This window comes from Alosa sapidissima, chromosome 1 (genome assembly GCF_018492685.1).
Source record: "Alosa sapidissima isolate fAloSap1 chromosome 1, fAloSap1.pri, whole genome shotgun sequence".
NCBI lineage: Eukaryota > Metazoa > Chordata > Actinopteri > Clupeiformes > Clupeidae > Alosa > Alosa sapidissima.
In genome coordinates, this window is record NC_055957.1 from 9,541,651 (window position 1) to 9,556,332 (window position 14,682).

Below are 14,682 nucleotides of genomic sequence, written 5' to 3' on the forward strand. Positions count from 1 at the left end.
GAGGCTGTAATGCATTATATTCATATATGACTTCACACCGCAGTAGAAAAGGGCCAAATGAATATGATGCTCTATTCCAAGAAGTGGCCATTTGTGGTGGCTTGATGCTCTGTGTGTATGAAAATAATGGGTCTGATGTCCCCTGGGGGAGGCTTAGGGAAATGCTGTCCACGCCCTTTTCCTGGAATGATCACGAAGGAGCTGCTGGCTGTAATTGTGTTTTCTGTAATGGGTTGTGGTTTAGTTTCACTGATCCATAACCTGCTTTTGCAAGAGATGGTGAATGATTGACAAGGAAATTACTGGGGTCTGATGTCCTTTTGCAATCTCTTTTCGCCACACTTTAAAACTGTAGTTATAGAGATATTACATTTCCTATGACCATAAATGTAATGACTAATGCTGTGGTCAGACTAATGCTGTGGTCAGAAGAGCTCAGATAATGAATTTTACAATCCAAAAAAACATACAAATATAGGTTAATTTAAGTAGTTAAAATATAATCCCACTTTTTACATTTTAAAAATAGGGAGGTAAGTATGGTCTCTAATAAAGTAAAAACATATGAACAGCAAAATACTTTTGGCCGATGTTTATGTGAAAGCAAAGTAATAAAAACTGAGTGTCATCACATTGTTCAATTTAAGAGGCTGGCTGTATTCACCATTTTGTGAGGCCAAGCTGGATTTATTGCATTGTTCCCAGCCTGATAATGGACTTCAGTGTGATTGGGGAGTTGGATTGAATGGCTTTGGCCTGAACAGCGGGCCTTGGTGGGGTTTGGGGAGGTCTGAGGGCTATCTGCTGGACTGTTGCGAGTAGAGGAAAATGGCACTGAAGGTGGAGAGGATCTCCCTGGACTCGGAGACGGCCAGTTTTCCAGCGGTTCGCACAACACCCACGCGGTCGCCTTTTCGGAGTGGAAGCACGATGCTGAAGGACGCAGAGCCACCACACGCACATTTGTCCTTGTCCGTGGCGAGCTCGCCCTGCCCGTAGCCAGCCGTGTCGAGCTTCTGCACGCTGCGATTGGACACGGAGAGTACTGCCTCCACCCGCTCGCCACGCTGGGCCGTCAGCACCGCTGTGACTAGGTAACGACCCTCCATGGGTACTGTGAAAATCCCTAAGGTGCCAGAGGTAGAGAGAACTCTAATAAGAAACAGGTGGTAGACTACTCGATAGAAACATTTAAGCTGTTGATGCCGAATCACAGGTGTGCATACCGCCCTCCCCCACACACACACCTTCCCGCTTCCCAACTCCACTGAGCTCATTTTAATGGGCTCAGAATCTCTAAACATACTTTTCTCATCATGCCAGGCACGATCGAGGCTGAACACCAAGTATCAACAGAACGTACTTCTCCTCCTCAGTAAATAGCAGTCCATAAAACATCCTCCAGCATCTGGTCCACAGCAATCAAGCAGCACATTTGTCACTCTTTTAGTAAATGGTAATGCATGTAAGACAACCCAGAGTAAATGCTGTTTCACTGAGTAAATAAACGGGAAAAAAATCCCAATAGCAGACTACTGCAGAACACCTTTACCTGACTACTGCAGAACACCTTTACCTGACTACTGTAGAACACATTTACCTGACTACTGCAGAACACCTTTACCTGTGTCAGGGCTGTAGTGGCCTCCGTCATTGACCAGTACCCTGTTGAAGCGCACGACACTGAAGTCCCCCGAGAACGGCTGGCTGGTGAGTCCAGCGGAGAAGGACAGAGGGTCACCAGGAGCATGGCTCTGGGCTGCAACTGTAAGGGCATCATCAAGCGTATGATGTTAGGAACACAATAACCCATGAGTGTCTCTTAATAGGGTCAACGTCTCTAGATTGAGGCACCCCCTCAATCCCTTCTTCATTCTGCTTCCATCAAAACGCAGATACAGGGCTATGGGGTGGAAGCGAGTACGCTTCGGGAAAAGCTTTGTGCCCTCTGCAATAGCATCACTTAACAACAGATCACAGCGGTGATGGATCACTGTGCCGCCCTCATTCCTCTGTAATGTCAACTGGTGATGGTTTTCCTGTTTGTATCTGTGTAATGTGATGTATATGTGCTGTTTGTGTGCTGTTGTGATATATGTGGGTGGGGTATGTGGTGGCAGGGTGGTGGGTGGTGGGTGAAGAACCGTGACTGTGTGTATCTATGTATTTCATGTCTGTGAGGCTTGTATGGTATGTGAAAACAAATTTCCTATGTAAGGACAAATAAACTAACTAACTAACTTACCTGGTGTTACAAGTGGAATGTGTGCGGCAGCCTTATATGGCATCTGAGAAACTGTACAAAAACAGAAGTGAATCAAATGAAGCTCTCTATAATCTACTAGTTCTTAGTTGTAAAATGTACAGGGCGCAGATTAAGTGAAGAATTAGATTACGAATGTTGTGTTAAAAGGATGGTGTGCCGGGATGAAATTTACCTGCGAATGGATTTGTCTTGAAGGCTACAGGATTTACTGGTGGGTAGCCTGTGATTGCATGAAATTACACATTAAGTAGCCAGTCCATACTCTAGTCCATGCTAAACCACAAAACAGCTCGATTATCAACCTAGTAATTGTTTTTAACAAAATAATGCCATTTACATGTATTTACATCACAATAGGGCTGTGAACTACAGTGTATCCATGGCAGTGGCATCAGTGCATCTCTATCTTTTGAATCATCATTGCAACTGGCTGTGTTATCGTCACCATCCTAATATAATGGCATAAGTCATCTTTGTTCAGATTTTTCAGAAAACACAAAACAGTTAACCAAAAATTGAATGAAGATGATATATTATATAAGTTGTTATTATGGGAAAACTCCCAAAATTCCCTAGGCTCTTCCTTGTAGAGCCCACACAGAGTACGGAGGATTGTCTGTTGAGGGTTTAGTTCAACGTGCTCAACATGGTTCAACATGGAATCTGTTTTCCAAAAAGGAGTTGATGAAGATCCTTCTCATGTACCCGTTCCCTTACCTGGGGCACCGGCGAATCCCATGACAGGCTTCTGGTTGGTGTTAGATTCCTCGTGTCGCCGCATCACCCTGCGCTGGTACCCAGGGGGTCCGGCCTCGCCCGTCTCCACCACTGGCCGACGGGGCACCTGGGGCTGGTTGGGGAGCAGGGGGTTGGAGGGCTGTAGCACCACCGTCGGCTGCTGGGGGAGCAGTGCTGGGTGCTGGGGGTGCCAGCGTTGGCCTGGCTGCTGCAGGGTGATGGTGGGCTGCTGGGCTATGGCAGGCTGCCGTGGCTGGACGGGCATGCGCTGGGGGATGATGTGGATCTGGTTGATTTGGGGCTGACGCGGGGGGATCTTGATGGTCGGACCTGCAGGTCTGTGGGGTTTCAGCGGCACTGCGGAGAGGGAGAGAGATGGAGGGGGATTTGGCAGCCTGTCTGGAAAAGCAAGCTGGCTACAGAGGTATTGGAATTTTTTGAACCGAATAAACAGCACTTCAATAAATCATAAGTCTCAAATAATTAACACATGCATTTCTACATATGCACACTGAAACACAGACCAACCAGAGGGCCTGTACGCCTTTACGACCCACCCATAAAGCTTTTTTTTCTCTCTCTCTCTCTCTCTCTCTCAACACTAGACCCACACATCTTTTTTTTTTTTAAGTATATTTTTGGGGCTTTTTAGCCTTTATTTGGACAGGACAGTGGAGAGAGTGAGACAGGAAGCAAGTCTCTCTCAGTCAGAGATGGGTTGGGATTGGGAAATGACCCGCAGGTCAGATTCGAACCTGGGTCCCCGTGGGGACCCGTATATGGTACGGACGCTGTAGCCTGCTGCGCCACAACACCCCCACCCACACATTTAACAAAGGTAGTAAACATTGTATAGAGTATTTTGATGTTGCTCCAAACAAACCCTGGATTGTTCTAGCCTCCGCTTTCATCTACTTCCATTATAGCGCTCATGAAAAAAACTAACAGCTTTTAAAACCAAGGTTTAAGAGATACCTTAACAGAGCCGTGCCTGTGTTCTGCTTGGGGATTTTCACATATTGGGTGGATCTGTGTGTGAACTCTGTTCTGTGACGACTGGGGGAGATGAAGTCTTCCGAGAATGAGTCCGACCCTGAGAGGCTCCGCAGAGCACATGACTCAAACAGACGCAACTCCCAGAACACTCGCACGTCATTAGAAGTTTTTTTCCAACCTTTTGACGCTGTTAAAACCCAAAGACCAAATCAGCCAACGTCTGAAGCATCCCTATTTTAGCAACAAAACCATTCACAGCTAGTCTCAGAGGGGGTGTTAAATATACCCCCATATTTTACCTTGAAGTCTTCTCGTTTTTGACTTTGTGACGCTCCTCAGTCAACATCACGGTTTCATTACCATGTGATTTGCATCAGTGTTGACACAAGGCTCACACCTTAATCCCCTGTTCGCATGGCTTAAGGGTCAGATGACCATGAATCACTACACAGGCCATAATGCTGAGCCCTTCCAGACACCCAATCAATCAGTGCAATTTAGATGAGTCGTGCACATCCGCAACCACATCTCCATAGAAGCCATAGGCCCTACACACTGACGTATCCAATTCAACACAAACAAAAGGCCCACTGACGTCTGCAGATTGGTCCCCTGGGAGGACGCGACTGGTGCCTGCCTGAGAGTTTCCCACGAGCCCCTCAGCCTCCTCATTTTTTGGCAGCGAGAGGCCAACCACAGTGAGCCAGACTGGCGTATCAGAGCCCTGCCACAACACAGATGTGCCGTCTCACCGTCTCACCGAGTCCCACTCCCCCATTACAGACACCCCCATGCCGGAGGAGAGAGAGTCCTCGGGGAGACGCCCCGAGCGTCACCATTGCCGTGGAGAAGCAGGAGGTTGAGTGTCACAAAACCACTAACAAGGGCCACTGCGGGGCACATGGGGGTGGATGGCGTCACGCCCGCGGAAAGCACCACTGCACTGCGGAGCTCCCTGTGGGAGCGCTCGTTAACACCTCAATGCCTCACATGATGCAGAAGAGTCAGGAGTAAAACTTGAAGATGAAATCATTAAAAGATAACAATGCAGGTGCGTGTAAGTGAGAAATGTGGCACCAAGACATCTGGAAAGAACTAGATACCACACCTGAGGAGGTGCATTACTCAAGAATGAATATATTGGATTCAAACACACTTATAATCTATAATCTCACACTTAAATCTGCTCTTGGCTGCTCCTCCCCCACCTTTCTTATGCAGCCCTTGCCACTTAATCTACTAAACCCCTCTTCTACTGCACTTTTTACCCCCCATAAATGCACAAATAGGCTGACACCAGACATAATTTCACTGCATTTCTTATATCCAGTAACTATATGCATGTGACAATAAACTTCCTTGTATCCTTGTATCCTTGTATCCTTATAAACACACATGAGAACACACACACACACACACACACACACACACACACACACACACACACACACACACACACACACAGACAGATTTATTCTCCTTCTCTGTTGATTAATTACTGACATCTTGCTCTTCACTGTAACTGCCAAGCCCTTGAGTGAACAGCCTTGCTCTGGCTCTTGCACACTGAGGTCTTCCAGATGCATTCTTGAATCTTGAGTCTAAAACCCTGGGCCGAAACCCAAGAGGGGATCACATCCAAACTCTCCACTGCGGAAAAGCTGTTGAACTCCTCACTAAGGTGGAGTCCCAAGTCCTCGATACCGATCCAGCTAACGTGCCCTGGGGCCAGCCTCGGTTCAAATATGCACATCGCCACGCAGACAGAGCCAGCGAGATCCCGATCAGCGGGGATAGAGGAAGGAAAAAAAGGGGAAGAGAGCGTGTGAGAGAGGAAGTGAGGAGATAAGGAGTGTAAAGGGAGGAAGGGAAGGAGAAAACATCCCACGCAGAGTCCCAGTCAGAGGAAACTCAGATCGGTAAGACCACAAGGCTTTCAGTCAGAAAGGTCAGCTTAGCAGGGCAAGCCAATCTATAGAACCTAGAAAAGGTTAGTGGTGTCCTGCTCCCCAAGGGGTGTGAAAACAGCAGCTTAAAGACTATCGGGCTCTATTCATGACCCTGCATCTTAATATCCTTTAGCTGCGTACAGTGAGCACAGCCATAGTTACTGCTGATTCCCTGCTGAAAAGTGCCCAAGTCTAGAGTGTTGAGTGGAGAGCAAACAAATAAATAATGCAAGGCATTAAATCGACTGCCATTAGTAAGAATGAGGAGAATGTTAAATGCAGCCTCTAAAGTGGTTCCTTTGAAAGGCTTTGTCACTGTAGAGAGAGCACTGTATCCCTTTGACTATTGTGAAATTCATCTGGACCACACTCATCAGCCAGAATGAGCAACAACAGAACTATTCAGGGTCTGGGCCCTCTGATGGGTCATTGCAACACCCCGTTTGTTTCAAGAACCCAAGGCCCCCATTTAACGACAAAGATAAACTCAGCCCAGACACAGACTGAAAAGCTCTGACAGTATTCTCACCACACCCTTGGCAAGAATGATAAGTTGTTTAATGTTTACTGTATATATACTTTTCAGCTAATGGCTAAACTGGTCAAGTTAAAAAAGTTAAAATCTACAACTGATATCCTTATCCTATTATTTGCAAGATACAGTAACAGTTATACACTGACAAAATAAGAAATATATTTTGGTAAAGAGATATAAATAACAGAAAAATCAGTTTCATTATCATTATGTAGTCACGAGAGTTTTAAAGTCTTACAAAAATGAGGTTTGAGTTTTGGATTTGGATTTGTAAAAAAACTTTTTACTAGCCCCCTTCTGTGTACAGATGGGGTGGGGGTGGGCTTGTGTACAATACAACTGCTTTAGCAAGTTCCAACAGAGAAGAGGCCTAGGCCCCCCTCGCCCTAGGCTGGATGACATCACCGCGCAGAGGGGAGGCTCCGTGGAAATCTGCGAGTGTTTGTGACATCACAGATTACGGTCACAGGTCGAACATCTGCTGATGGGTGTGGGGCCCATGTCTTGCTCACACAGAGCACCACAGCCCAGCCCAGCTCAGCTCCAGCAGTGAGTCAGGGGTAATGAAGACCAGACCCGGGCACACGGGTCGGCAAACCCCCCCCCCCCCCCCCCCCCCCAATCTTCAGGGCCTGTGTTATGAATACTGAAGGAAAGTAGGCCATGACGACCTCAAAGCCATACGAGGGCTACACAACTCTTCTACACACTCTGAAAGCCTGTGGGTGATACGGAAGAATTGGATCTCTTCATTCATGACAGGACCCGAAAAGGTCAGTGTCGGAGCGATGGATGGCCTTCCATCAGCTGTAAGATATTTCTCTCTCTCTCTCTCTCTCTCTCTCTCTCTCTTGCGTGTGTGCCTGGGGAACAGTAACGCCTTACAGACCCTGAGCTGAAAGCCTGGTTGGGCAAACAGGCTCCCCTTTAAACAGCCTTGTAAAAAAAAGATGTTTATAAAAACACACACACATACACACACACTCTCTCTCTCTCTCTGTCTCTCAGGCTTTGAGAGAGTTCTCATATATCCCATATCAAATAAATAATTGAAACATATTTCTTTTACAGAGCTATGGTGTGCCCCCACACACAGAGGGATACAATAATCCCTGCCCCCTCTCCCATTCATCAGATCTCGTCTGTACACATGTGGATGGATACACGTATGGATCTGCCTGGTACAGCCAGCCAGCCATGTAGTGGACTTCAAATAAAGGGTTGACCTCTGGAGACATGGCCTCTGCGAATCCCCTCACCATAATGGAAAGCTCCATCCTGCCTGGTTATTGGTCAACATGACCTTATGTATCATTGTCTCTCATAGCACGTTAGCTCCATCCTGCCTGGTTATTGGTCAACATGACCTTATGTATCATTGTCTCTCATAGCACGTTTGCTTGGAGTGAGCTGCTGTTACTGAGCTGACCAACACAACTGCAATATCAGAATGGCTGTTTTTCTTGTTTAGAAAGTGTTGCATTTTGTCAGTCTACGAGAGTATAGGCATCAACTCAAAAGCATACCAATATCAATATGCAAGGGATCTAGATGGCTGGTGCTTGGCCAATGTTTTGGGCTAATATTCATTTATCATATTTGGCTGAAGCAAAAACAAAATGCACAAAGGGATAAAGTTCATTTGCAAAAACCCTGAATGAGAAACAACAGGCCATGTACAGATCTTATACCACCAAGAAATAAACCCTGTTCTACAAACTTCGAAGCAAAAAAGTCAGTTAACTTTATTCTAAATCTGTTTAGAATCTATGAATGGCAAGTGAATGGCACCAAAAATGGCTCTGAATAAGAGCAAAGATGGGGATGAAACTCGAGCTGTCAATCATTTAGCCAGCTAACTTAAATAAAGCCTGAACTATTGTTATGCCATTAGGTTTTATACCTTTAAAAAGGTGACATACAGTAATTTCACCTAATCTAAATAAGTTCCTAACATAGGATGCTAGAGTTTATACTTTGGGAAATTGAAACAATTAATCAATGTTAATCAATTAATCAATGTTAACAAGTAATCAATCTCTGCTAGCAAAATTTACTGCAGAAAATATCTTCTTCCTAGACCAATTACTGCCTAATGAGCCAATTTTCATTGCTGCAAATGTTATAATAATGGTTCCAAACCAGGAGTTTACCCAATTTAACATAAATATAGCATATATAAACAAGAAAATATAAACACCTCTAGTTTAACTCTGTAAGTAAACGTGCCATATGTAGCCGTTTTCACATGTTTGGTCAAATATCAGCAACAACAATATGTGGCCGATACCAGTAGCAGCAGCCGATATATTAGTTAAGCCAATATATTGGTCTATTGCTATACGAGAGGGCAGCATGGCTCAGCAACTTTAAAAGACACCTTATGGCTACGTAGCTATGTAGACTACTATACATTTACAGTGCAGAGATAATGATTGCATTTTTGCATTACATACCCACAATTTGCATGGGCTCAGATATTTTTGGTGTTTTACATCCATATCCTTTATAAGGCACTGTACTGACCTTGGTCTTTAGCTGTGGCGTCTTTGTCCTTCGCTAGGCTTGCAAGCTGGATTTGGACGTTGTGCATGGAACTCTGCAGGTTTCTGATGTCCAATGTGTGTAGCCTCACAGTGCTATTCAGCTGCCGGATGGGATCTAAGCCAAACGCGGGCTTCTCCCTCGCACCTGGAACAGTACCGGATGCTCCATCCTCCTTTCCACAGATCTTCTCCAGCTTGGATACTCTGCCATTCAGGTCAGCTACTGCTTCATTCATGCGGCTCGAGCTGTCATTACAGCGACTCAGCTCTGCTGTCACACGTCCATGTAGTCCCAGTAAACTAATCTTCAGTTCCTCTATTTGATGTCCGTTGACTTGATTTGTTGGCTCCAGGTGGACACTGGGATCATGGGCTCGAGTGAGCCCTTGTCCTGCTTGCCCTTGTCTACAACAGGTGGCATTCAGACTTTGGTAATCCTGCGTGCACTTGTTCATGGAGTCCTTCAACTCTGCAACAGAACTTGTAAGATGATCAACACTGTTTGTGGAGTTGTTGACTTTGTTTAAGAGATCCTGTGCATCCTTAGTGAAGAACTGATTCTGTACTGACAGCCTATCCATCGCCCCTTCCAGTTGTTTGATCTTGTCAGCATTTTGCGAGACGTCGGTGCCCAGAACCTCCAGCTCGTTCTTGCAGCGCCGCACATCCCTCAGTATTCCGTCCAAACCTCCCAAGCCGGGCTTGCAGTCCTTAGTCTGGCATATCTCTCCTACGGCGTTGATCTTATCGTCCAACGTCTGGATGAAGAGCTTGTTCGAGTTGATCTCGGTTTGTAGGGTGTCCACAGAGCCGCTGGACAGTCCAGATAAGGAGTTGTTGCTCATCTCCACCAGCATGGTGGTGAACTGGTCCTCCATGCCGTACAGCCTGTCCTCCATGAGCTGACGGAGGGCAGCCACCTCGTCGGCGATAGTCTTGGTCAGCTTCTCCTCGACAAATATGCTGTGCAGCTCGGCGTTCTTCTCAGTCACGTTCATCCTGTCCTCCAGCTCCTCGATGCGTGGGCCAAACACGTCCTCCAGTTGGAGCATGGACAGGTGCTCTAGCTCATTGTCCATCCGGGCGTTGAGTATGCGGTGGGCATCAGCCACCCGCTGTATTTCTCTCCGCAGCTCGTTCTGGTCATTGCCGTCCTGCTGGAGGGGCAGTGAGGAGTCTCTATTGAAGAGGATGGGTCCATCTGCCACACCGATGTCCAAACGCACTGAGCTGATCTCCTTCTTCAGGTCATCGTGCTTGGCGTCCATCAGCTCTGTCAGGGTAGTGTAGATTTTCTGGTGCTCTTCCTGGCACAAGCTCTCCACAGAGGTCATTCTGTCGTTGCACGTGTTTTTAAATCCGGTAATTTTATCTTCGATATTGTCTGTGAGCTCCCTTTTCAGCTTGTCGAATCTTTGGTCAACATAAGACTGCAACACGTCCAGGTCGGGAGATGCCCCGCCGATGAGAGGCCCTTGGGACGTGTCCATGAGCAAACGGATCTGGTCACTTTGCCTGGACACAGTCCTGTGCAGCTCTTCTAGAGCCTCGTCTTTGCTCTTCAGCGTGTCCGTCACACCGTCCAGTCTCGCCATCACCTCCTCCATGCCCCTCTGCTCGTCGACATGGCCTCTTACCGCCAGGTGCCCATCCAGGAGGAGCCCTGGGGTCTCCTCTGTGCCCCCTGACCTGGCGCTGTCTGGAGGCCGCATGTTGTTGAGGAGTGTGACGAGCATCTTGCTGGTGTCCTCCTGCAGGTTGGTGCGCAGGTTCTCGCTCATGCCAACCATGGCTGCCTGCAGGTCCTGTACTGCCTGAGACAGCTTCTGGACCTCACCTTCCAGCAGCCGAGCCTTGTCTACACCACTGCGCCTCACATCGTGGTAGGGTATGTCTCTACGTTCTGGTCCTGTGGTAAGACATGGATAGAGAAACATGGATAAGAAGCTGCTGTTGTAAAATAATATATTTTCCAATTACAACTGGCGACAACACTGTCATTGTCTTATGTTTGCTTACTTTGAGGATATCTGCTGATGTCAGGACGAGCTTGTGGGTCATTCTGAGGCTCCAGAGGAGTTTGTCTATACGGATAACCTCTATTCTGAGAACCTCTGAGTTCTCTGCAGTCTGGGCCCTGGAAACCTGGACAGCATCTCCACTCAAGCTCAGTGACTGTCTTATATGCAATCCTATAAGTGGGCCGGAATCGGGTATGGTACCTAAGTGGAAGGAGTGAGGGTTAAGATGTGATAGTGATAGCAAACACAAAATGGCATCACACTGGATATGGTATATCTATCTTTAATAGCCATAATGTTAACATCATGTTGAGACAAGTTTGCATAAATGTGATAGGATCTGGGGAAACCCAGCAGGATATCGCTAGGGGGCAGTGTCCCGAATGTTGCTAGGATGGTAGAATCTTAAGTTGGTGAAATTTCACCATAGAGGGTTGAAACAGAGCACGAATCAAGGATTTTTTTTTTTATTTCACCATGTGATGGGTTTTCCCAGATCCCATTACAAATATGAAAAGTCATGGTTTCAGGCTGCATGCATTCATGCTGGTCTGCCTGATTTTTTATTTGCCGAACAGACTAGTTAGTAAATTGCACATGCTTTGGGGACCTGTAATTTGATTGGTGAACAGTGGTTCACTGTTGTGCATTGTGCTCACCATGGTATGCATGGAAGCATGGATTTAGCTGATTATAGCTATAATTGAGTCAACTTTATGATGCTGACCTCTTGAGAACCATCCGTTTAACTTTAGTAACATACAGCATGGGCTAAATGTTTCCTCCTTCAGTCTCAATCTTCAGCTAATGGTTACTAATGAAACTGGAGCTGAAGCTTTTTTCTCTCTCTGGTGACATCTGAACTTTCTACATATGTGGCCCAAGCCTAAAGTTACAAAATGTACAAGCAAATGTAAACGTTAACTCAGACTTAAACACTCTGGTAAATATGAGAGCAGTGTGAACGTTTTTCCTCTCCATCTTTTAGATTCTAAATATACATTCTGGAGATTGCCCATTTGGCTCATGGACATTTTCCTGAATCTTTTGGTCATTTGCAATGCACTGGCCATTCATACTGCTGACTCATAATCATCTGGCTATCCTGCCAGAATTGTTGAATGTTTTGCATGTTAAATATTTAATCCAGTACTCTGAAGATAAATACATAATATTCATAACCTGTTGATGGTGGTAGACAGGGGCTAATTTGTTGACAGAATTTAAATGTGTTTTTTACTGCTTAAGCCTACATGATATCAGCACACTTTTTAAAATAGATGACAGGGATGAGAAGAGGTAATGTGTTATCAGATATGAGAACACATGTTCCTACTCAATGGCGGTCATGCCACCCCATTCTCAGGGGAGAATGATGTAATTTCCTTATTGGCAGATCTCATCTGTCACATCTGCGTCTTAGATTAAGTTTAAAAACAGCTGGCCGTGCTTAATCTCTACCAAATATCACCAGCCGTTTGTTCAGGAAGCCAATATTTCAAAGCAACACAGCTACAAGATAGCTTGGAATTCATCTCATTACAGACACTGTAAAAAACAACAATGTATTTTCCATTAATACAAGTAATGCCAACAAATGTACTGAGGAATGGAAGGTTTTCCTCATAAATATGTTCTTTGGTCCTCTAAAGTATAGCACATAATGAGTGTTTATGAACAAAGCCCTGTAGAAATTGGGTCCTCTTACACCATATAGCTGATTCTTGAGGGATGGGTTTCACTTTTAAAAAGGCATTGACTAACCATCTAGAAAAGGAGAGAAAGGGAGGGGAACTATATTGTTCCACAAGCCCTGGGACACTGTAAAACTGAAGCACTAACATTTATGACATTCCTTTTGGAGTGAACACTCCTACAAAGTCTTTAACATTATATAACACACATTATGTGTGCCCCAATCTCAAGCTTGTTTTTTTTTTCCTTCAATCTATGGCCATATAGGAATGAATGATAAGCATCATCTGCACTCTGCTTTCACTTATAACACCTTCAACTTTGGAGCAAGGATCAAGTATAGAGCCATACAAGTAGAGTAGGCCAACTAGTCTAGGCCTCCAAAGTATTAAACCCCCGTTCATACTGGTTGTTCTACAGCAATTTCTATGTGTGTAGCTGAGTGGCACATTTTAAATCATGTTCAAGTCCTATTCACCCTCACATTACATTTTTTGTTTTACTCTTTCACAATTCTAATGTAGCTACAATACTTCAGGTACTGTAGCTAGTACTATAACTGATAGAAACCCCTATCTAAATCACTTAATAGAAACCCATAAAATACCACAATTTAAACGCTGTTACTGTATACTCACGCTGAGTCCTTGGCCTAATCATGGTGGCAAGTTACATTTGCACTATTTGGATATAACTTTTGCGCGCTCCACCCATCGGTCTCTCGGGGTACTTACATCACTTGTTGCTCACAGTCCGGTTGATGGGGTGGACAGGGCGCCACCCCAGGCTCCTCGAAGCTCCCTACGCCTGCCTGGACCGCGCAGGTTACATTCTTTTGCACAATAAAGGCACACCAATTTCTGCAGAGCGTTTGGAGACAAGGTAAGCATGTGAAAATGTCCAAGGTGAGGAACATTCAGAGAGAGCCGCCCAATTAGCTTTCCATTTAATCGGATTTGCTTTTGTCAGTCAATGACTTTGGTTCATCTAAAGTGGCTATGAATCTCTGTGTCCAGCGCTTTGAGAAAATTACATTCTAACATTCCCTTGATGTTATCAGTCTCTGCATTCACACGACGTGTGAAAACTTGGAGTTTCTCATTCCGGCACAGAACCATACCTGTCAAATGAATCGCTTTAAACGACCACATTTACATCATTTCATGGCGCGGCTGTAACCCGAAACAGTGCCACTCCACATGTGATCTCGAAAGCCTTATCTGACTTTAAGCTACTTCTACCAAAGGTGGCTAAGGATATATCCTCATATAGGCAGAATATCTCGACGCTCTGAAATATACCCTGATCTGAGCTTCAGAAATTAAGGAATTTGGATATGAATGCTTATATGAACATAATAAAAGCAGAAAATACCCATTACTTACTTGTTTCTGTGCCGGTGAACTGCTCCTGAGTAAGGGGCACCCTGGAATAAACTGGGCGGAGACGCATTATTTAAAGTAAATGTTAAAATAAAACAGAAAACAATACAATGTATTCCACAAAAAGTTAACTTTTCCATCGTCGTTAAAAGTTTTTTTGGGGGGTAAAGGTTGGAAAGTACACTAATCCACAACTAGACACTGAGCCCATCAAAACAGCTTCAAACTCCAACTAACTTTAGGGAAGTTTAGTGGCGATAGAAAACTCTGCTGTAGGGGTGCACCCATCTCTCCCTCCCACCCCCTTCTAAAAAAACAATAGGTCTTGAAACAACCCACGGTTCGGACGATTAAACTTCACACCCCTTGTTGCGACATCTGCAGTTACTTTTAACAGTTTCCGATATTGTGTAGCCTATGTAAACGAAAGGTTACTGTCAGTTAGGGTAGGCTACATTTGATAATCTATTCGAGTGTTTAATTTTAATAACAGCCTATCTGCTGTTTACGTGCAGTGGATGAGACCATGTCATTAGTGTTCTTTTCTGTGGCAT

The 14,682-nt window shown here is 45.2% G+C and overlaps 1 protein-coding gene across 2 annotated transcripts; it reads right to left on the reverse strand.

The window, feature by feature from the left end:
- Positions 1 to 116: 116 nt before the first annotated feature.
- On the reverse strand, positions 117 to 14,365 carry emilin2a (elastin microfibril interfacer 2a). 2 transcript variants are annotated; one of them, XM_042094175.1, is made up of 9 exons: positions 14,132 to 14,365; positions 13,481 to 13,606; positions 11,050 to 11,252; positions 9,011 to 10,939; positions 2,984 to 3,361; positions 2,439 to 2,486; positions 2,246 to 2,296; positions 1,625 to 1,765; positions 117 to 1,126 (listed from the first exon to the last, which is right to left on the reverse strand). In XM_042094175.1, the coding sequence occupies exons 1-9, from the start codon at positions 14,266 to 14,268 to the stop codon at positions 798 to 800; spliced, it is 3,342 nt and encodes a 1,113-aa protein (XP_041950109.1). In that variant the 5' UTR covers positions 14,269 to 14,365; the 3' UTR covers positions 117 to 797. The 2 variants fall into 2 exon arrangements, with proteins under 2 accessions (XP_041950109.1, XP_041950178.1); XM_042094244.1 differs by lacking the exon at positions 117 to 1,126 and adding an exon at positions 1,247 to 1,576.
- Between the last annotated feature and the right edge of the window lie 317 nt (positions 14,366 to 14,682).